The 24,363-nt window shown below is 34.8% G+C and overlaps 1 protein-coding gene across 1 annotated transcript in view; it reads right to left on the bottom strand.

Annotated features, from left to right (window-relative positions):
* The window catches only part of LOC118270036 (scavenger receptor class B member 1), a 32,226-nt gene extending 14,860 nt beyond the window's left edge, over positions 1–17,366 (bottom strand). Inside the window, exons 1-4 of the mRNA XM_035585475.2 lie at positions 17,208–17,366; positions 4,394–4,536; positions 3,803–3,897; positions 1,795–1,958 (exon numbers count right to left, since the gene is read on the bottom strand). Coding sequence (XP_035441368.1) covers positions 1,795–1,958; positions 3,803–3,897; positions 4,394–4,457 — 323 coding nt within the window. The 5' untranslated portion in view covers positions 4,458–4,536; positions 17,208–17,366. The remainder of the gene's footprint in view (positions 1–1,794; positions 1,959–3,802; positions 3,898–4,393; positions 4,537–17,207) is intronic.
* Positions 17,367–24,363: the final 6,997 nt, after the last annotated feature.

Raw genomic sequence — 24,363 nt, 5'->3', positions numbered from 1 at the left:
TGGAAAAATTCATAACTTTGTACCATGAAAATATGAGGTTAAAAAACCCTTTCCGTATCGTTTGTTATGTTGTCTAGAAACCGTGCAATTTATATGTATACCCCCTTTTTAGGGTTCCGTAGCCAAATGGCAAAAAACGGAACCCTTATAGATTCGTCATGTCTGTCTGTCCGTCCGTCCGTCCGTCCGTCCGTCCGTCCGTATGTCACAGCCGTTTATTTCCGAAACCGTTGGGCCTACATAGTTGAAACTTTGTAGGATGGTGTATTTAGATAACCGCTATTCGAATATTCAATAAAAATGAATAAATTTAAAAATTAAAGGGGGGCACTCCATACATGGAACTGATTCAAAAAACATTTTTTTTTCAGCTAACATATCCGTGATGGGTGTCTTTAGATAGGTCTTCAAAAAAGACATTAAGGTTCCTAAAACCACTTTTCGTCAAAATCAATCGTTTGAAAGTTAGACGCTTCCAAAGTGGAAAAATGAGTGTCCCCCCTCTAACTTTTAAAATAAGAGAGTGAGAAAACTAAAAAAAATATATGCTGTAGATTTCAATAGAAACTAACAACGAAAATTGGTTTGAACGAGATATCATTTTTAGTTTTTAAGAAATAAAACATTTTCAAAAACCGCAAATATAACTTTGTCGTTCATACAAACACTATGTAAAACCAAGTTATTTTACAACTTATATTATGTCATCTACTTGCTGCTACGGAACCCTTCATGGGCGAGTCCGACTCGCACTTGGCCGGTTTTTTTGTTACACGTTGTATAAGGAAAATTGTTTACTCGTTATATGTAGATTAATCGTACAACAAGATTTTTACATAGAATACAATCAGGCGTTACTTTGTGCAATCCATGCTACACTAACAACTAGATATCCATAAATACGCTTCAGGATGTTTATTTCTCATAACCAATTATTAGGTACTTTGCAAACTTATCTTTTTTATAATGAAGTAGTTTAGGATAAGTGAGACATAGAGACTCGCCAATTCATTGGCTTGATGTGTTGTTTTGACTTCAATTTGTTTTTAACTAAAAACAGTTTCAAATAAAACTTAAAATTATTTCCTAAACAAGTTTGAGTTACCTTGCGAAGAGTACTACGCATAGTAAACATTGTATTGTTTACAAATCCTCACTTATCCTCATTATTACATTATTAATGATGATAGATAAAACGAGATAAATAACAAGAAATGTAATCAGTCATTAGTAATTGATGATCGGTAATGAGTAATGAGCAATTAATGTTACCTACATTTCTTGTATTAGAAAACGAGGAAAAATAGTAGATCATGGATTAAAAGTGCATAATTTTGATCTATGCTATAATACTATCTATTGTTATGACATGAAGATGTAATTAAGTACAATTAAATACATTGTATTGTAAGCATTTCCTGAAGAGTTTATTAGGTACCACTAGTAGATAGATAAATTAGATAGAAGTTTCACAACGCTTTATCATGTTGTTACATCTTCCTTGATGATTCGATAATTATATAATTATAAAGTTTATGATCGAAGCTTGTTGGAGGTCGATGTCAAAGAGTAACAAGATTTATTTCATTTAATTGTAGCTTTGTAAATTTCCAAGAAATTACTCTATCGAGACGTTTAATGATTACCTTAAAGCTATTGCTTAGTAACGATTTTGTTCCGAAAACAATTACTGATGACTTTAGGTAACCATCTAAATGACTTTGAGTACGGCGGTAAGTCTCTTTCATAGGACGTATGTACTTAGTATTTTATAAATATTATAGAATGACTTACTGATAAGTAAAAGGCCCAACTTCCTCCATGTTCAGCTTGTCATCCTCTCCGCTGGCGAACCGGTCAGCGTTGGTGATGTTGAAGAGGTAAGCAGAGAGGTGGATGCTGTCGGTCTCCTTCTTCAGCGCCACGTCCAGGAGGGTGCCGGGGCCCACGCGAGCGTACTGAGGAACAGGGGTACTGGTCAGATAGTCATCATCATCATCATTATCACCACTACCACCACCATGATGATCATCATCATCATAATCACCAGTGTGGGAGAGCCATGCTTCGGCACGAATGGGCCGGCTCGACCGGAGTGATACCACAGTCTTACAGAAAACCGACGTGAAACAACGCTTGCGTTGTGTTTCGTTGTGTGAGTGAGGTTATCGGAGTCCCAATTCCCCCTTTACCAATCTTCCCAATCCCCGATTCTCGAACAACAACCCTTAAATTCCTAACTCCCAAAAAGCTGGCAACGCACTTGTAACGCCTCTGGTGTTTCAAGTGTCCATGGGCGGCGGCGATTGCTTACCATCAGGTAATACGTGTGCACGATTGCCGGCGTCTTTCATAAAAAAAAAAACATCATCATCGGCTGGAAGGCGTCATCAACATCAAACGACATCAATATGACTTGGCCTGACCCGTGAATCGACTCGCGACCTTATGCTAGACAGTTTACTTGTTTTCACTATCACTATAACGCCAATAATATAAACAAGTTTGCATCATGTAGTATGTCCGTTTGTGTATCCTACTCTCCCATCTAGAGAACTAAGTATTAAGTACATACGTAATATTTTTTCTTAGATCCAGCGATGCACAATGACCTTAGCTATCTATCTATACATTTTTTTTTCATTTTTATGACGTCAATGGGTACTGGGAATCGTGCTACATAATTATTATAAAGTGGATTCCTTATAAACTGGATAAAATAACTTAATAAAATAGGGATGATGACGGGGTATGAAAATTAAAAATCTATTTAGTCCGTCTGGTAGGTAATAAAAGATATTACACACACGCGTATTGTTTTATTTTGTCGTATAAGAAAACGGAGATAAAAATTATCAAAGTAGGAGTGGAACTACATACACGTAATTACGTCATTTCGTATTAAACGTACCCAGAAGTCACGTGACGCGATATTTCAAAACAATATATTGTAGAAAATAAAAAAACCGGTGTCTAATGTCTTAAAACAATCTACAAGACGGATATTAAAATAAAAAATAATCATCTACCCTTGCAAAAAATGATTTCGTCCATTAAATAGAAAAAAAAGGAAGAAGCAATCAGAAAATAGATAAATGTAACAACAATAGTAGCTATTGTTGTTTTGTATTATTTGTATTTTTTTTCTTCTTAATGCTACAGAATGTTCTACATGCAATTCTAACTCGCACTTGACCGGATTTGAAGTCCCGTAGCCAAGCTTATGACGTCAGTGCCCATGCCTTAATGTAAGTGCTGTCAACACCGATCAAGTATTAATAGAATTAAAAAATGTAGAGTAGAGTTTATCAGAAGCAAGTCAATGTTTTATTTAAATTTAATACCAATTATTTAGTCCATTTGTTGTTTGCGTGCGACACCTGCCGGATGAGTGGGATTGTTGCATGCAGCAAGTACAAAGAGGATGTGATTGTGTATTGTGACACAAAAGACACAAAAAGCCCTGCCCAATGATATTATAAGTAAAAAGGTGTAGATAGGTTACAAGCGCTCAGAAAGTGACACATTAAAATGTGGACAATTGGCAACATTTTTGTAATATACAACAGTTAGATGAAAAATAATGAGGGGTGTAGTTTGTAACGTACCGCGCTCCCTATAAGATGTCACGCATTATGTTAAAGGGAAATTCAGTAATGACATATCATCTTTGTATTTGCTTCACGTATTCGCGCCCCCATTAAGTGTCACGCATTATGTTAAAGGGAAATCCAGTTATGACATATTCTCTTTGTATTTGCTTCACAGGTCAAAATGTTGAGATATTACAATTAGTACTCACATAAATAGAAATGATGCGGACTGGGTCCACGAGCATAGTGCAGAGTGCCACGGAGAGGCAGGTCATTCCGAGCACCAAACACAGGAACATCTGAACTGCAGTAACAATAACACATTTGAATGATATAATACAAAAACCCTTCATAAAGTAAAAAAAGTAGAATCCCTTCATATTTTGGACATTAACTATATGTCCAAAATATGAAGGGATTCTACTACTGCTCTATTAAGCCTAGGACACACTAAGGGACAATTATTGTCCTGTGATAGGTACGTGTCGCCAGCGACGTTAAGTTGGGACTTTGGTTGACATGTCAGGCAACATCAATGTCGCTATGAATATAAGTTGCGCGTTGTCACTATACATATATGTCACGTGAAATCCGCCGACTTCGCTTGATATGTCGTAGAAAATTTGTCTTCTAGTGTATTCTTGGCTTTATATATGACATAGGAAAATACATAAATTACTATTTCATGCAATTTTTAATACTGTATAACGCATTGAAAAGTCAAAACGATACATTTTTGACACAGTTAAAAATAAATATAGTTAAAAATACAGTCTACCTAAAAATATTATACAACTTACGTTTTGCATTCTTCTGTTCTGAACTTCCTTTAGTAATGTATCCCATTTTAAGTGACTTCGTCATTTTGAAGCGGTTCACAGTGAACCCTACTGCTACCTTCTTATTGAACTAATTATACTTTCTTCGACACACACCATGGAATCTGAAACAAACAATACTATATCATCATTATGTAGGTAATATTTTTAAATATAATTTTCTTCGTGTATTTATTGATTTTGAAAAGGTTTCATAACGCTTTTCTTACCGTTAACATCAAAAGCCGAAAGACTGTATTATATTAGATTTTTTTTTATCTATAATAATTTATGCATTAGAATAATCTACAAACAATTTTGTTACTTCAGCAGTCTCAAATACGGCACGATGTTTCATGAATGTGCCAAAATTTGAAGTGCATTAGTAAATTATATTTAAAGCGTTATCTAACGAAAGGTTAAAATGTTCAGATATAATTTAACACGAGATTTCTGACGGTCGATGAACGTTGGTTAGTAAATAACTATCATTAAAATTTACAAGAAACTTGCTTTATCTACATCGAGGTTGTGTAATAGTAAAACAAAGCCAGCCTTTATATATAATTAATATAGCGATCAGAATAAATGGGTGAAGGTGCTTAATGTGCATATATTTCTTTATTTTAAGGACTTTCGAAACGTTCGAGAATTTTTATATTTTATTTTTGATTACGGACAAGGATATTGTAAAGTTTAAAATTGCAATGTTTATTTCATAGTGGCATCTCGTGGACGACCTCTAAAGGCCTGTCTCCATTTAATTGAACATTTTACTGGTCCAGATCATGTAAATATAATAAAGGAGACCTTCAGTCAGGGCACGCAGTCGATCTCTCAAGTTCAAGTATGAAAGTTTTGGCCTACCGCTTTCGTATTACAATTTTATGTATATATTATAGTTTACTTTAAACTCTAAAAGGAACCTTGAACCTATTTTCAATTTAAATATCTATAAAATAAGATTGGATCAAAAAGATGTTGACTTTGACTTTGAAAAAGGTTGGTCCGATAATGTTACCTTGGGGTATTCCTAAAATGCATGAGCCGCGTCACGTAGTAGTAGTTTAAACTGGTATACCTGTTTAATGGACAGCGATTGATTCCGCAATAACAGATCGATCATGCCCTCGAGCGCGCGGTCATCTAGTTTTAGTCAAAGATTTGAGTATAATAAAATGTCAAAAGCTTTTGTAAAGCCTATAAACATACGCCTACCAATTTTTGGCCTTATCCATATAGGTAATTTAATAGGACGCTGTTTTGATTTCGATCCGCGAAATATGGATTCGTTATGAATATGTGATTACATTAACTTCCATCACTATTTTTATTTCTCTATTGTAGATAATGACAAAATCTTTAGATAGAGAAGGCTCTATAGTCCATAATGAACTGCCACGGGATTTTGATAATGACTTCTTTTATCTTACTTTGAATAGTGATGAAAACACGGTAACGAAAGACAATAATGGCATTAAAACATCAGCTCATGAGATTATATAAAGTTTGCAATGGATCTTTCGAAAAGCACATGTGTTTTTAACTTTACTTCATCATAGATTCAAACCTTGACACCGATTGAATTTCTAATTGACATTTATGGCACTGCCGATATGGCAATCAATGCTATGTTATAATATTGTTGCAAAGTTAATGGGTTTGTGAGGTCAAAAGTACTGATGGATGTATCATCCTTACCACAGGTGAATTAAAAAAAACAACACTATTTAACACTATTCCATTTCTTCTCGCTCGTTCTTCTATATAGGAATTTACACTTTGGAACGAGCTACCAGCTTCACTAGGGGTCTGACAACCTTTTCTTCAAATATTTTGCTTATTTTTTTTTTTGATTTTGATTGCATTTACTCATATAATTGAAATAACTGATTTCACTTTTGTCAATAATGAAAGTATTAGAGAACCAGTGTTCTTGAAACGATTGATTCGATTGATATTATTTACTGTAAATAACTACTCATGTTTATTTAATACAAAGTATTTTATTACATAATTCTTACTAACCTACATTCGTATTACTTAGACACCTTATTATCACAAGTTCATCTGTTGACGTAATATGAGATATTATAATAAATTTGTAATCATTAAATATTATCTTTAATACTTTGTTATACATCAGAAGCTAATAACCTCCAAGCAAAGAACGTACGTCGGCGAACGTACGTCGACGAACGTACGTCGACGAACGTACGTCGATGAATGGATTGTCGTAGTGGCCCGGAGGTTTAAGACACCCGCTTCTTATGCATGAGGGTGCGGGTTCGAAACCTACCAACGGCAAGTACCAATGTGACTTTTTCAGAGTTATATGTACTTTCTAAGATTATTTAGACATCACTGACAAACGGCGAAGAAAAACATCGTGAAGAAAAACAAGAGAGAAACCTGGGTTTATAATAAAATTATATTGTAATATACCTAAGTTTGAAATTGCCAACCCGCATTGAGCAAGCGTGGTGATTAATGATCAATCAAACCTTCTCCATGTGAGAAGAGGCTTTGGTCAACAGTGGCCATTAATAAGCTGTTGATGATAATGATAGGTCGTACAATGAGGTGACCTGTACCCTTAGTACGAGTTTACGTTACGTTTAAAGTAATCGAAACGAGAGCGCGTTCGGCGCTGTGATTGGTTGGTTTATTCGAGACGGCCAATTAGAGCACCGAACGCACTCTCGTTTTGTTTTCGTTTAACGTAAAGCAAACTCATACTAAGGGTACTGTTTACTCATATGCCATAACAAATAAGCTGGTTTTTTAGTATTTATCTAATACGAATATCTTAAATATTTTGAAACAAAATATATGTCTTTTTTATTATAATTGATATTCAAGTATCAATAAATTAGAAAAACAACCTGTTTTCTCAAAAAATTCTAGGCATATTTACTTTGGCACGTTCCTTTAAACGTTTCGACCAGCATTGTTTTTTTTTTTTAAATATAAAACGCAATTTAATATAATTGTATAGAGAGATAGAAAAGTTCTTACTTTGTCCATCAGTTAAAACAATTAATCGAAATACAATACGATGCGACCCGTATAGCAATTTTTATCAATAACAAAATGAGTCACGGATTCACTATTCAAATTATTATTATGACATTTAAAAAAGAAACACCAATGGACGCGTAGTTTTGCTTAAGTTCGTGTTGCATTAGCTTTTGTTGCAAATCAGGTGGAGTTGCGTCGGCGTTCGCTTCGGCTTGCATTGATGGTAACACGGTAATACTAGAGGCATTACATAAGTGCGTTGCTGGCCTTTTAGAGGCACTGGGCCCCGCGTCACGTGTAACTTAACTTACTTAAGCCATTTCCATACTTGTTCAAAGTCCAATATTCAAATGTATGAGAATTAAAAACATAAACATTTATCTACCGTTACACATTGCTGTGAAATCGATTCGAAATAATGATTTATCCTAAAAAAATAATCTTTGGTTAATAAACTAGTTTCGGTACACTTTGAACTGGTCAAGTGATAATTGTTATTCATTAACATTGTGGAGTTAATTGTTGTAAAAAATCATTTGGCATATTTCTTTAGGTATTGTATTGACTAGCGGCGCTTGCGGTTTTGCTTGGTATTTGATACGTGAGATTATTTATAAATATTATATATTTGATTGATTGATTGGTTCCAATAAGTAGGTATAGTATAATCATCTTTTAAAAACCAGAAGCTCGCTCTAAAGCCTTTGTGAATATTAATGACTTGTTAACACGGTTGTAAATGCAATAATAAAATATGACATCTAAGCTTTAATTCCCCATATTTAATAGGATTGTTAAAACCTAAAAATTTTAGGTCTAATAATTCAAATCTTACTAATATTATAAATGCGAATGTTTGTGAATTTATGTGTTTGCGTGTAGGTTTGTTACTCAATCACGTCTTAATAGCTGAGGGGATTGAGATGAAATTTGGAATGGAAATAGATTATGATCTAAAATAACACATGTCCTATGTACTTTTTATCCCACGACACCACGGACAAAACCACTGGCAAAAGCTAGTTTGACAAAAAACAAAACAAAAGCTTCACTTATGAGATTAAAAAAAAATCAATAACACTGACAGAAACGTTGCATTCGCCAAAATATTACGACATTAGGCGCAATGGGAGTGGGGCAACTATTATACCCAAACACGTTTCTAGTCACGTGTGGTGAGGGGATCACGTGACCGGCCCAATTGGCCGCACCATCTATATGATTTAGTGATCATCTTCAAACCAGAAAAAAATTTAAAAAAAAACGTTTATAACAATAACGAATTGGACATAACTAGTTTTTTTATACATGTTATTATCTTTTTATAGCTATAATTTATGCCACGATTCGTCTACTGGGAAATTCTTGACCGATTTGCTGTCATAATTAGTTTATTAGATATTCAGGTGCTTTGTGAGAACTCTGCCCATTAGTGTTGCATCAAATTGCATCAGTTCTTTAATTTAAAACATAAAGCTACTATTTCTGGCTACTCGTAAAGGAGTTTCGTTATAATTTCATCGTAAAATTTACAAATCATGACGGTAAAAATATACCGAGAATTGTATTGACGAATTTATGTTCGTATCATAATGTTTCAATATTTATTACATACTTATAGCGGGAGAAATACTGAAAGATTGTCACTACTAACTAATGTGGCCTTGGTTCGGTAGTTGCAAGTGCGACTGCTAAGCATGAAGCTTTTTTGAAGGAAAATATCATCTAATGACTTCTCTCACCTTGGGTGAGGCGACAGGGAGACTCCTACCGACTAAAAATCACCTCATTCCAACTCTAGGTAGGTAATTAGGTCATCCGCAGCTCTAGTTTCGCCTATACAAGGAACCGGATCTGCCTACTCTAGTCAGCGCGACGTCGCCGCGTCTGCGCACGCTGCTCATGTTGAAAAGTCCCTCTGTGACTCGAAACTAGTAGAGCTTTTCTCTATTAATTTACGTGAGTAAACCGTGATTTTTAGTTGTTAGTAGTTTATAATTATTTTGGTCTTAAACAGTATTTCTGTAAACAAGAACACTCGAAACACATTAATTATGTTCTCGTACGTATTTATAATACTTTTCAACTGTTCATTTGTTGAGTTATTACCTTTTCTTCGTATCGGAACATTTTGTATCGACCACAAACATAACTGATTAGTACACGGTACATTAACGTTCAATAAACGAATAAAAAATTGACACGAGACTCGAACTTGGAAGGTTCCGTTAGCATAAAAAGAAAGGAATATTACCTTTGTGGGGATTTCCTTTATGTTTTGTTATATATGCTGATATAATGTAAAGTTATGTGTATACACAATCAATAATGTAATGTCGATCATTGTAAGACTAAAAGTTTATGTTGCCGCGGAACGTGTAGTGGGTTCGATTCCCGCACATAGCAACTCTTTGTGTGATCCACAAATAGTTGTTTCGGATCTGGGTGTCATGTGTATGTAAACTTGTACGTTTGTGAATGCACCCACTTTATAGGAGAAAGTCCTAGTGTGGGGCAATGTTTAATAAGATATGAAGATTATAAAGTTAAGATTATCAAACTCAAGTTTACTTGACTGTAGTGTGAGTTGGATCAGATAATAGTCAAAGTCAAGTACTAAGTTCAATTTTAGTATGCAAAGTCTTTTAACGAAACCACACCTTGACACAGGATCAAATCCCTGTCACCACCGGGATGATTTTGTTGAGGTAATAGTTCCTAGATTTTCCCATCATATGAAAGCCTTACTCTGCTTTACTAAAGGCTAACATACTTTGAAGGCTGTAAAAAGCGGTGTAAAAGTGTTAAGCCGCTTTCAAATAATTTTGATTTCGAGTTTGACGTCATTCGGTCAAGGAAACACCGCTAACTAATTAGTTCGTATGTGATTATATGTTATAACTTATATTTGGTAGGTACTTACTTGTATAATTATGTAGAGGTTCAGTCATTTATTTTTTATTTAATGGTGATTAAGAGTATGATTTGTATTGTTATAAAAATGATTTATAGTACCTATGTACTTAAATATTTCTTTTGTTTATATGCTTTAATCAAAAGTATTAGGTTTTTTCCGTCGGTAGGCCAATTGTCACTTGGTGGTTAGCGAGATGATTGGCTGATAATGGAGCCTGCCCTATTCACTCAGGAGTTGAAGACACCCTCAGCGGACTACCTAGCGGGTTTACCGGGGCTCCGGCTCGAAAAGCAGGAGAAGGAACGGGGTGGTTTTTAATCAGTAAGCCTCGCCCAAGGCGGGAGAAGTCATTGGATGATTTTCCCCAGTCAAAAAAAAACCGCTCAAGATACATTTATTAATTACAGTTTTTCTGTCAAATTATTTTGATTTGTTTATCCTCAACATTCAACTATTATAATATAACTATGTGTATTCATGCAAAAAGTATAAGGGTGTTACCACAGCAATCGACCAACATCCACCGATGTCGATCGATTGGTGTGGTATCTTTAATTGATCGACGGGTACCGGTCGACTAACCAATCGTTTGGTTGCCGGTCGAAGGTACTGATCGACGTTAACCGCAGCGGGTGGTAGCGGGAAACTCAAGCAGCTCGTTCGATATCGATTCATCCATTTTACCATCGATTGACGATCGATCGATTGCTGTGGTAGGTGGTGGTGGCTTTAATGTCTAAGTTATAAAAAGGATTTCCTAGTTATGTAAAATTAATGAAAGATTAAACTTAAACGTTTTGTATGTACAATACATGCCTAATACTATCGGCCGTGTCGTGTCATAAAACATTCGATTATTATATTATTATGATGAACTTGAGCCAAGTGCAATGATATGTATAATTATAATTTATTAAGGTTTTATGTTAAACGATCAAGATCCCATGGCCGTCTGCAGTTTTTAACTAACAAGTTTAAAATATGATAAACTAATAAATCTAAGTTTTGTCAGTTTTGTTACGAGTGATCAGGATTTCAAATATAAGAATATAAGAATAAGAATTTCAAATATACTAAATCCTAAATAGATACAGAATTATGTTAGAATGTAATTGGTATTTTATTTTATTTCATACCTTAAATATATTGTATCAGAGCAGAAATATAGATAACAAATTTTAAAATATGATCAATGGTTAAACAAATTATGATCAAATATCGGTAAGATCGGGATTCTTTGACACTAGGGGGCAGTAGGGGGTAACTTTGACTCAAATTAAAAAATAACCAATAGGAATTCAGAACTGAAGTATATTAGTTTTTCATTGGTCTAAAAGTTTAGGTCAAAGTTAAAGGTTAAAAAAGAAACTCGAGAATGGTTTTCGAGTGTTGCAGACGTACTACATAGCTTAGTGTAAAAAATATAAACAAGGATACTTTGTATGCATTATGTATTATGTAGATACGTTATTATCTAGAGTAGTATTGTTATTATTAATACATTAGCGAGTTTTGCAAAATGCCAAGGACTCGACTAATGTTTTGGACCTCTCAATTATTTAGTTACTAAGACTTATAAACCAGATCAATATAAATTTATGAGATTTATTTTAATTTCTGTTTGAATACAATATCTAAATTATTTTTAACGTTTAAATCGTAAACTAGTTTGATAACAAATTTTTAAAAATTACTTTATTTTAAATACAAATTATCTTTTAATTAATGTTCAACGCTGAAATCGTATTTTTAAATACTGCTAAAGTACAAGAACAAGACTCACAAATAGACACTTTTTGTGGTATAAGTAAGATGGAAAATACGTGGACAGATTACCTGGTGGTAAGCAACTGGCGCCATCTATGGATACCCAGAAGAGTTATTATTAAATGATCAGCCTAATTTTAGGATTTGGGGTTTTTTTTTAATGGAATGAGCGGTGAAAGTAAGTAACAAGTTTCCATGTGGGTCGCATTACAAATTCTCTTATAAATTGAAAATATTTTGGGTTTGAACTTAATACGATTTCAGTAAATCTAAAATCTATTACCTACATCTAAAATTTATACCTAAGTGGAATGTAGAATCCACTGGTGAAAAGAAAAAAAGCTTCAAAGTAAAAAACGTCCATACAATTAAAATGTATACTTGAGAGCAAAGAAACGGAACCACTGGCGTTTTTCCTTTTTCATTCATTGATAAATATTTTTCGATACAAAATAACGTATGTAGGATGAAACTCAATTTCATTACTTTTATAATGAGTATTTTGTAAAAGGATTTATTTTGAGTTGTAGAGAATTCTTTAAAAGGAAAAAAAGAAATGCTAGTGGCTCCGTTTCTTTGGTCCTAATTGAAGGTACTTGAAGAAATGAAGAAAATATCAATAAGTCCATTAACGGTAAAAATTTTGGAAATTTTCGAAAGGATCCATAAAGTCATGTATCTTATCTGTACTGGAGAGCGTGCATTGATATGCATGCGTAATGACAATGCACTTACTTGTACCGTTACAAGACATTTTTCAAAATGTATTCCTGTACGTACAGTTATTAAAACTTCAAAAACGATAAATTACCATACCACGGTGTAAGGAAGATTACATATCGACGGTTAAAAGGAAATAGGGTATAAGTGACAAAAAATGAAATGTTCAGGAAAGTCGTTTAAACTCGTCGGTCGTCGAAAGAATACTAGGAAAATGTTTGTTTTTGCTAGGGTATAAATGCCAAAAATTTCATCGTAGAGCCATGAGAGTGAGCGCATTCGAAAGACCGGAAAATTTTACGTAAGGTAGCATAATAAAATCATTTTTGAACAAAATGTCGCATATACCCTATTTCCTTTTAACCGTCGATATGTATAATTTTGGTGTTTTTGACTGATCACCATTCATCAAAGTCAAAGTCAAAATTATTTATTTCAAATACACCGGGAAGGCACTTTTGAACGTCAAAGCAAATATTACAATATAAAAAAATACAAAATGTCTGTCTGTCGGTCAGTCCTCTAGTTGCTCTATTTGCTCGTTCCAAAGTGTAGATTCCTATGAAAAATAACGAGCAAGAAACTCAATAGGTTACTATTTTTCAATTAGGTTTACAATAGAATTCTTGGTAACATTGTTTCGTTGGTTCAATTATGTGAGAACAATGTAACACCAAATATTCCATCTGAATTCAATATTAAAATCGGGAATTGAATCTGAGACGTCGAGGCTGCACGATCATGTTCAGCAATCATACTCGTGGCCACTCAACCAATGAAACTGTATAATTATCTGTTTATTCAACTTTTCATGAAACATTTGGTTTTCTTTTTAGCTGAATTAATTTCATAGAAGCATTTCAACGCGACCAAACACGCACTTCAGAATAACATAAAGGTACGTGCTGACTAGTGTTTAATAAACTTGTGAATGAAAATTAAACCGTATAACTAATTGTTTTGCTTTGGACACTTACTTATTTATTTAAACTTTTATGTAGAGTTAACACAGCTGGTTATTTTTTTATAGTATAAGCCGGTAAACAGGCCGACGGATAGCCTGATGGTAAGCAATTGCCACCGCCCATGCACACCCGACACAAAAGGCGTTACAGTTTGAGTCCGGCCTTATAGGGGTTAGGAATTTCAGGATTGTTGGGAAATCGGGGATTGGGAAGGGTCCCAATCCCCGATTATAGGGGGGTATTTAGGCCTCCGACAGGTAAGAATATAAAGATTGTTACTGAACCAACCAATGGTTACTGGAGATATGACTTGGTTAAAAACTATATATTTTTGTATCTGTACTAAGTCAATCTTTATTTTCTTAACTGCATACTAAATAGTAGTACTAACTGTACATGAAAAGTCAAATCAAATATTACCAATGACAACTGCATATGATTCATTCACTACCGATACAAAATAAATTATTTGCAGTATTTCTGAATATAGCTATTGTAGGAGGTATTGTCTTTTTATCTAAAGGAAAAAAAAACAATGCTTTAATTAGTACCTACCTAAGTAACCTAAGTACTAGATTACACTGTCGTCGAACCTAGTATCACACTTTATAATAGTTGTTTGCACAGTGCATTAAGTGGGAATCCTTAATGACTGTGTTTAATGAATGACTGCTAATAATAAATTATCTGTAAAAACTGCTTCATTATGTAATTTTACTGCGTTACACTGGCTACACGGTCGGTTGGGCGATTGGTGCGGGATCGGTTTCCGTACGGAACCATTTTTTGTATGATGCAGAAATTGTTCCGGGTGTGTGTGTAGAATGTTTGTAAACAGTGTTTGTTTGAATGTGGAAGAGCCGGAGTGATACCACGGCCTCACAGAAAGCCGACGTGAAACAACTTGCATTGTGTTTCGTTGTGTGAGTGAGGTTACCGGAGGCCAAATTCCCCCCTTCCCAATCTTCCCAATCCCCGATTCTCCAACAACCCTTAAATTCCTAACCCCCAAAAGGCCGGCAACGCACTTGTAACGCCTCTGGTGTTTCTAGTGTCCATGGGCGGCGGCGATTGCTTACCATCAAGTGATACGTCGGTCACGGATACGTGTTCCATAAACAAAATAGACCCATTAGATAGTGTATACCCACTTAGTTTTAAGTCAAATTTCCGTGATGCTTGGCGACTGGGCTTCTCCCAGTTGTGCAGTCTCTTTTGTGCCTTTGGGCTTAAGTCATCCGGAGCTGCGGATAACGTAACAGGTTACCGGGGCTCCGGCTCCAAGCAGGTGAATTAATTTAGCAGTATGTGTGTATTCACATTTAAAGAAATAAGCATTGTACTACTATACAATTAATTCATAATTTATTATGTACCCCGATGCGACTTGAAATTAGTCGAGTTTTTTGCCAAACAGCTACGTGAATTAGTCATGAAACATTCTAATATGTAATTAATTTAGTATGTTTCACAATATTATAATACAATAACAGAAACACACATCATATTAATTTCGTTCTTTTCAACATTTATGACCTCAAGCGGTCCAATACAAACATTTTTCGAATTTATACCAGTTTGATTTTTATTAAAACAAGATCACCTTTTTAACAGACTTTAAAAAAGCAGGTTTAGATTATTAGATCAATAGATTTTTTCTTGAGATTTTTGTAGCAATTTTTTTATAGGGCAGAAATCATCCAATGTTTCACCCACCTTGTGCAAGGCGAAAGGAAGTGTCACACTGTTTTTTGAAGGAGAGAAAAACATTTGATGGTTCCCCCACCTTGGGTGAGGCGAGAGAGAGTATCAGACTCTTACTGACTAAAAACCCACCCCGTTCCTACTTCTGCTTTTTGAGCCGGAGCCTCGGTAACCCGTTAGGCAGTCCGCAGCTCTTTTTAGCCTATATTTAAGTTATTTAAGTTCTAAGGGTTAAAGAAACACATCAGTTTGTGCGCACCTTAAAACACGTAATTTAAACACATTTTAGCACAGCACCTGTAGATATTACATTAGTATGAGTTAGCATCTCGCGAACTAAATATTTGGTTTTTTGTTCAACACTGCTAACTATCATTATATTGTGTAGGAGGGCGATACAAACGGATGTAGGTACTGTCTAATTTTAACTATATTTGTGTATTTTATTAACAATACCTGTCGATGGTGGGATCTTATTTAATGATAATATGTAAGTATTATCATATAGAGGAAAGATTTAATGGTCTGCTTGTTTGTATTAAATAGGCTCCAAAACTGCTGGACTATTGGGAAGTTTATTTTTTAAAGAGAAATATATACTAAATGTCATGCCATGCCATGTCATGTCAATATTTATAGTTACTACTACTACGTACTATTTAGACTTATTCGAATAAGTTATACATATCTATGCGAATAGATGATCGCTACTATGATCAAATCAAATTAGTATTGGTTACTTCTGCTCGGCTCCTATTGATCGTAGCTTATAACCTTTCTCAAATGCACTATCCAACACAAAAATTACTCAAATCGGACCAGTATACTTCTAGAAATTAGCACGTTCAAACAAACAAACAAACTCTTCAGCTTTATACATTAGTATAGATAAGAGGGATTATTAATCTGGTTACTGACATTTAGATAATTAAATTAATAGTTAAATAAATAACTTGCGGAAGATAATCTAATCCAGTCTAAACCCGTACGGTAGTATAGAAACGTGTTCTAACAATGTGTCCTAGACATATCACGTTGCTTACTACAATATCAATAATTTATACACATTAAACATTCAAATTTTAAACGAATATTATAGTTTTTTCATATGTATTATTAATTAGGATTATCTTAATGTATTTATTTATAAAAATCAATTGCTGTTCGTTAGTATTGCTAAAACTCGAAAATGGCTGGATCGATTTCGTTAATTTTGATCTTGAATTATTTGTAAAAGTTCAGGGATAGTTTATTTTAAGTTTAGTTTAAAAAAAATGCGGTACGAAGATTGTCGGTTTAGGTACTTTGAAATGAACGCTATAAGCATGATATTTTTAACGTTTAATAATTTACTTACATTAAGTAAACAATACCGCCAGCTGTACAAGGGTGTTGTACTGCATTATTTTTGAAAATTTACTAAATATTTCACTCACAAAAATATACTCAGAACTACAGGAAAAATGATAAAATTTGACGCTCTCGTTCGTATGCGTGCAGATATTATACGCAAAGTTATAAAATTTAACAAACTCAAATGCAAATTAAAAAAAAAAAATAACACGCATAATATTATCAACACAACATACTCGTAAACAAACACAAAATTAAAAACACATCAACAACAAACAAAAATTCACTACTTATATAAAAAAAAAAACAAATTTTAAAAACCAAATCAGCTAGCATAGCAAGGACCTACCTCGCGGTCCATATAAATCAACTGGCACACACAAACAGACACAGTTATTGAGAAATAATCCACTTCATCGCAACGTTGACCATGCACACGACCACGAAAGAACTGATCCGATTCGACTCGTTACATTCGTATATAATAGCCGGTATATCTTTAAAAAAACTTGTTTAGAACCGTACACCACTGCTTACCCCGTAACTCTTGGTTAAGTTTAATAAAATGACTCGTTAACTGTCTCTGTTTAAGTTAAGATAAAGGTTGGTTTTTGTTTTAATATGTATAGAGAGTAATTAATTAATTGTTGTTGTTATATACTTATAATTTAAAATGGCTTATCAAAAATTCATATTAAATATTATCTTTTTAATAACGTATAATATTATATGATTTTCGTTTAATATAACAAAACAGTAACAATTATTAATCTAAACTAACACATTATTTACAACTTAAAAATACCAAAAAAGTAAGGAATAAAAACTAACTTAAAACTAAAATAAAGGCAATATATGATTTTAATTTTGTAGAATTTTGATCATTTCTCTCTAGTATGTTTTATTCCTGGAGTTAAATTGGGATGTAAAGTAGCCTATACTTATAGCTCTCTGAAAACTGAGGCTTCTACTGTAAAATATGTTTTTATCTGTTCATTTGGTTTAGAGAATAGTAAAACCTAATATTATCTTTAAACACATAATACATTATATTGTTAGTTCAGGAATAGTATTAACAAATGCCGATTACAAGATATCTGGTTTGATCTTCAGGTTGGACTTAATAGATATCCGTTAGATAAAGATAGTATCTAGTTCTATTCATAGATCTAGTCAGTTTCACAATATTAACTTGGATTTTCGGATTTTCCCCCAGTATTTTAGTTATTTATTTATTTAAACACATGGAAAACCAACAGCTGTACAATTCCATTAAATAATGTGGTATAATTTGACAAAAAGTCAATTATAGGTTTTCACGAATAGCAGTAGAAGATACAAAAACATGCCAAAAGAACTATACACTATTAAAGTTACTTATATTAGTTACTAATATTTTATAACTGTCTTCTTATTGCAATAAGTAGAGAAATTACAAAACTGAACCGTCTACAGGCTGCCTACAGTGTACCTATACTTCTGTTATCCTCCACGAAAATAGCAAGCGTGATGTTACTTTTATACCTACGTATTATACGTAGCACGGAGTCTGGAAATGTGGCCGGTATATGGCAATAGGCTTATCACTATTTCATGGGACTTATAACATAAACTTGTGAAATGTGGGTGTACATTGGCATTATGTGCCATAAAGTGCACCTCTGCCTACCCCTTCGGGGATTAAAGGCGTGACGTTAAAAAAACCTACATATTATCTTGTACATTGTGTGGTCTATAATGTCTGTAAATTCAATAAAAAGTTTGTTTACATTCTGGTTTACACAGATTTAAGTTAGTGTACCTATTGTTGTGACTTGCACTATGTATTGTAGTGTAGTTATCATGTTGCTGTCCAGATAAACTATATATTTTATTGTATATTTTGTGGATACAATTAAAAAAGATAACTTAATAATATTAAATTTTTTGGTGCGTTTACAAACATACAAGTTCACATACACGTGACAAAAATTTGTGGATCACACAAAGAGTTGCTCCGTGCGGGAATCGAGAATAAATTCAAAACCCCAAATTTTGTTCCGTGTTCCAACAACACTCACAGCCAGAGATGGTCCACTGTTAGACTGTGAACCTCCTCCCTCGTCTACGAAGGAGAGGTTTACCACAATATCCATGCATTGCACATGGATTGGAAACCTAAAGGTATACTTGCGTCTTCCTAGGTATGTGCTGTAGCAGGCGTTGCACTGTGGATGCTCCGTGAGAGACCTATTAGAGGACCCGGTGAAATATTAAGGAGTGTGGGATTCTTAGGAGGATGGCTACCGGGTTGGTATTAGTGAGGTAAAAATCCCATACTCCGTAGTATTTCTCTCCAGAGATGTGGGCGCCTTTTTTTCTTTTTTTAAAAAATAACGTTGCCCCACATTAGGATTTACTACTGTGTCGTGGGTGCGTTTACAAACATTCAAGTTCACATACACATGACATCCAGACCCGAAACAACAATTTGTGGATCACACAAAGAGTTGCTCCGTGCGGGAATCGAACCCGCTACCCGTTGCGCGGCAGCCAGTTGCCCAGCCACCGCACCAACCGTGCAGTCTAAACCGTGCGGTCTTTTGAAGGTTTCACCCGTTATAAAAAAGAACAAAAGACTGGAGAGCTTTAATAACTCTAACTGATAAAGAATCCAGTTTGACAGAGAGTGTAGCTGTCCGGTCACATGTGCGATTCTTAGTGGTAGTCGGGCTCGTGACCTCGTAATCGATAAAACGTACAAACGATTTTACTTTTTTAAAAACAATAATATTTGGTATTCACGTGTGTCTCGGTTCTAGTAAGTTGATTATCAGAACCTTGAGTCACGTTTTCCTGTATTAATAATAATGTTTATAAATTAAAAAAAAAACGTCTAGACTCGAAACAAAATGCAAATGGATTGCATAACAAACAAAAATTAAGTAGACGACTACCAGTTTTCAAAAATTTTTGTATATATAGATTTTTTAAAACTAGTTGTTCCTGTTTGATTCCTAATTGTCGTAGAGTATCTAATGTAGAGGTCGCGGCAGGCCCAGGAGATGGCGGGATGAACTCGACTCCTATGAAAAGGATTGTATGACATTCGAATGATCGCTGTATAAGTAATGTGTATAAGTAATTTATACTTATATACATATAGATTTATAAATTAACATCAATCATGAAACACGAAATGTTTAACTAACAAATTATTATTGATATATGAACAAAAAATAATGGTTTACTCACGTAAATATACTGCGAAAAGCTCTACTAGTTTCGTGTCATCAGGGGGATTCTTACTCGAGAGCAGCGTATGCTGACACGGCGCGGCGACAGACGTCGCGCTGCCATCCGCGCACAGAATCAAAACTAGTGGAGCTTTTCTCAGTATATGTATTCACATGAGTAAATAGTTATTTATAGTTAATTTAGTAGATATGACTCAAAATAGTTATTATAAAAATATTTTTAAATTTGACTCAACTGCGGTTGCATATAATTAGCTTCTCCAATTCCGAAATTCTTAGTAACTAGCAGTAAAAACGGAATTTTACTCAGCGCAGTGTTTGGAAATACCTGTTGTTATTGTTTTGATCTCATGTCTCATGGGATTAAACCCATATTAGTTTGGAAATACCTTCATTAAAAAGTATTTTATTTTCAATTTAAAAGTTCCATGCCTTACTAACAAATCTTCTTGTGGTTAACAAGAACCAGGATGCTGGTAACGGAGATGGAAGCAGAAATGATTTGAGAGAAATTGTTGAAGGTTGAGTGATTTTTAAACGATTTTATTTAACTTGCCGCGTTTGTTTACATCGGTCGCATCTATCAATTGGCATTTTACCATCTTCCTTCGTAAGTCTAATTAATCTATGCCCTTAGTACGAGTTTTCTTTATGTTGAATGAAAACGAAATGAGAGCGCGTTCGGCGTTCTGATTGGCCGGCACGAATAAAACAACCAATCAGAACGCCGAACACGTTTCGATCTCGTTTAATGTGAAACAAACTGGTAGCCCGCCTGACATTTGGTTATGGATAACTCTTAATTTTGATGACCATACAATAGAAGCTCAGTAAAACTGTATAACATAAAAAACTTACATACTAAAATTACGTTAGTGATCTAATTAATGATTTTGCTCTGGTTCTGTGCAGATGAATGAAGATTACTTCGAGGAAGAGAACATTTATTACACGCTGTTTATATAGGTACCTACATTGTTAGTTTACTGCTATTTTGTAATAATCTGTTGTATTACCTATAATTATACGAGAAAACAAAAGGATAATCTCTTCACGATATCACACTAAGTTTTATGAATGAATGATAACAATTCTTGGTTACATTGTTTCGTTGGTTCAATAATGTGAAGGTTCAGGTTTATCAGAGAGCGCTGCTGCCCGGTCTCAGTTAATTTATTACTTCAGGTATCAAAGGTTCATATCACACTATAATATTATCTGCCGCATTCAGAGACATTAATAATGATTACTTCTACTATTCTTTAGTAACGATATTGTATCTAAAACAAATGCTAGGAGTCCCTAGCATTACTCCTTTATTGGTTACTTAACCCAGTCGGGTTAAGTTAAGAGTACGGCAGTTAAAATGTGAAAGTTTTTTTGCTTTGTTCATCAATCACGCTAAACTTCTGAACGGATTTTGATGATGAAAATTTGGTACAAACAGGGTATGCTTTCAGCTCAGCTGACTTGCTTGGTGTGATACTTTTTATCCCACGGAAACGCGGGCGAAGCCGCTGGCAGAAGCTAGAACTTTATAAACAACAGAAAATTTTACCACCACAATTTGTAGTTCGCAGATGTCGTAAGAGCCGGCTTTGATTACTCACAATTGACACAGACTCGAGTGCATGAGAGCGCTCTTCCGGGTCTCCCTGAACGTGAACCTTTTGAACTATGATCTGATGTGCGGATCATTAATTTAAGTAGACATCCAATTACATAGCCAAGCTGAAGTGGCAATGGGCAGGGCACATAGTGCGAAGAACCGATGGGTGCTGGGGCAGAAAGGTTCTTGAGTGGAGACCGCGTACTGGCAAGCACAGCGTTGGTGCACTCCTGCAAGGTGGACAGACGACCTGGGGCCTTAGTCTGCTATTACAATTGTGTCAGAATGGTCGATCATTGAGCAGTGCAAGAGGGACAGAGCTATACAACCTACATAGCTCGGTCCCTCTTGCACTGTTCAATGATAAAGACCCTGATTAAGGTCGCAGGAAGCAACTGGATGCAAGGTCGCTTCCAATCGACCTATCTGGAAGTCATTGGGTGAGGCCTATGTTCAGCAGTGGACGTATGCTGATATGATGATGAAGAACCAAGGACAAACTTTTGAGGTTATTTCACATCACATCTATAGCCATGACTGCTACTGATGAAAGATCTCTTCTCGCACAGACAACGTTTGAGATTTAATCACCACACTTGATGAATGTGAATTGACGATTTCAAACTTAGAATTAGGAATTAACCCAGGTTTCCTCACGATGTCTACCTTGACCGTTTGTCAATGGTGTCTAAATAATCTTAGAAAGTGTATGCTACTTGCCGATGGTTGGTTTCGAATCCGAATTCTCGTGTTTGAGAAGCGGACGGGAATTTCTGAGTGATTTTATTGTAACTTTTGTGAGACATACTAAATTAATTATGTATTATGATAGGCTTACTCACGTAAATGTTATATAATTCCTGAGTGATTATGTTTTTGAATATTTTTGTGGTTAGTGTTGCATTACTATCTCAAGTAAGACAACAATTGAACATTTAATTTTAACTCGTACTTTATCAGTTACATTGTGGAAATATACAACAAAAACAAAGGAAAGAGAATCGAAGTGTGCCCTTGAATGTGATTGACATGATTTATATCTTGTACCAGTAATAATTCGATATCAAAAACTATAATTAGGTATCATGCGACCGGGAGTGTAAGTGAAGACCCGGTGTTCGACTGTCGCACTTGTTGTCACTTGAGCAAGAGAGACAGGTTCAAGTTTATTATCTTATTTTATTATAAATAAATAACCTTTATTGTACACCTTTAAATAAATTAAGCATAAGTTAACATCTTATAGGATGAAAGTGCACATTATTATAATGTTAGTAGTTGTAGTAAAATAAATCATGTTAGGTACTTTTGATCTCATTCCTGTCATTTTTTATTTATTTTTTGTAAAAGGGCTTCTGGAATGTTACCCAGTGTCCTGGTTGCCTTTATAAACAGACAAATATACCACTGAAATTCGGAATTTTAACAAATGCGAATTTAATCCTGTTCGAGTTGTGTGTTGTTGTGTACAGCTAATTGCCCAACCACTACTACCCCAACTGTACAAGTAATTTGTTGCTAAAGTAACATAAATGTATATATCTACTAATATTCTAAACTTAACTAATAAAGATTTGCTTCCATGAATCAGTAATAAACTGACCACAATGGTATTTCGATCGACAGTTCCAGGATTCAATAACCGGTTTAGGTCAAAATTCGCATGTAACCGGGGCTTTCCCTGTGGGAGAATTCCTGTGATTAGTTAACTGGTCTGCCGTCTGAGCGTCGTATCGTTTTAGCAAAAAACAAAAGTAGTAAAGTTTTGTGGTTATACAGGTACATTTCCATGGTTGACAAGACTCGACAAGCATCCACAAACCACAAACGTCCACAAATCTCGCTTGGCATTTTGGAATTCGTTTACACGCTTGTGAATGCTTCAGTATATCCAAATATTGATCCCTTTTCTTTGATCTGTATCCAAAAACCTACAATATACCGGATCCTGTACAAACATTTACAAGCTCCGGCAAACCAACCCTAACTCCCTCTTTACATGCTTGTGCTTGCTTGCTGAGCCTTAGCAATGCCTTTATCATCATAATCATCAGCCTATAAAGAACTGTGCCAATGCTAGACAAAGGCCTTTTCTAACTCAAAGGAGGGATGTACAATGGAAGGCAGTTCCGCCTGATCATTTTAAAATGTTATTGCTTGCACCCAGCAAAAATATTAAGCTATGTCGCAAAAATGTTTTATTTAATAGAAAAGCAATAACGTCGCAGCTTAGTGTCGCAACTCGCATAATCCGGTAGTGATGCGTTTGATATTGTTTCGATTTCTACATTGGCGCCGGCACCGCCATCCACCTCACTTCATTCATCAATTCAAGGTCTTGGGGCGGAGCTATCGCAACACGTGCTAGCAAACATTAACTTATTGGTGATCAGGCGTATGTGACCACCATTGTACACTTTGTATATTGGTCACTAAGTATATTAATTCACATCTTTAAACCGCGAGTCATGTTTTCAAGCTAGACTCGAAATCAAAAACAGTCATAAATACGTAAACAGTCGTCATAAGTAAGGCTGTGGACTTCGCAGTGGAATTTTTGGAAATCCTTCATCATCATAAATTAATCAGTTTCGGGAAATCGGGGTCAAGAGCGAGTTCGTAAAGTCATAAAGTGTCATTAACGGTCATATTTATGGAGA

The sequence above is a fragment of the Spodoptera frugiperda genome, chromosome 30 (assembly GCF_023101765.2).
Source record: "Spodoptera frugiperda isolate SF20-4 chromosome 30, AGI-APGP_CSIRO_Sfru_2.0, whole genome shotgun sequence".
In the NCBI taxonomy this organism is placed as follows: domain Eukaryota; kingdom Metazoa; phylum Arthropoda; class Insecta; order Lepidoptera; family Noctuidae; genus Spodoptera; species Spodoptera frugiperda.
The sequence above is the reverse complement of the archived record's forward strand: the minus strand, read 5'-3'. Positions and strand labels throughout refer to the sequence as shown.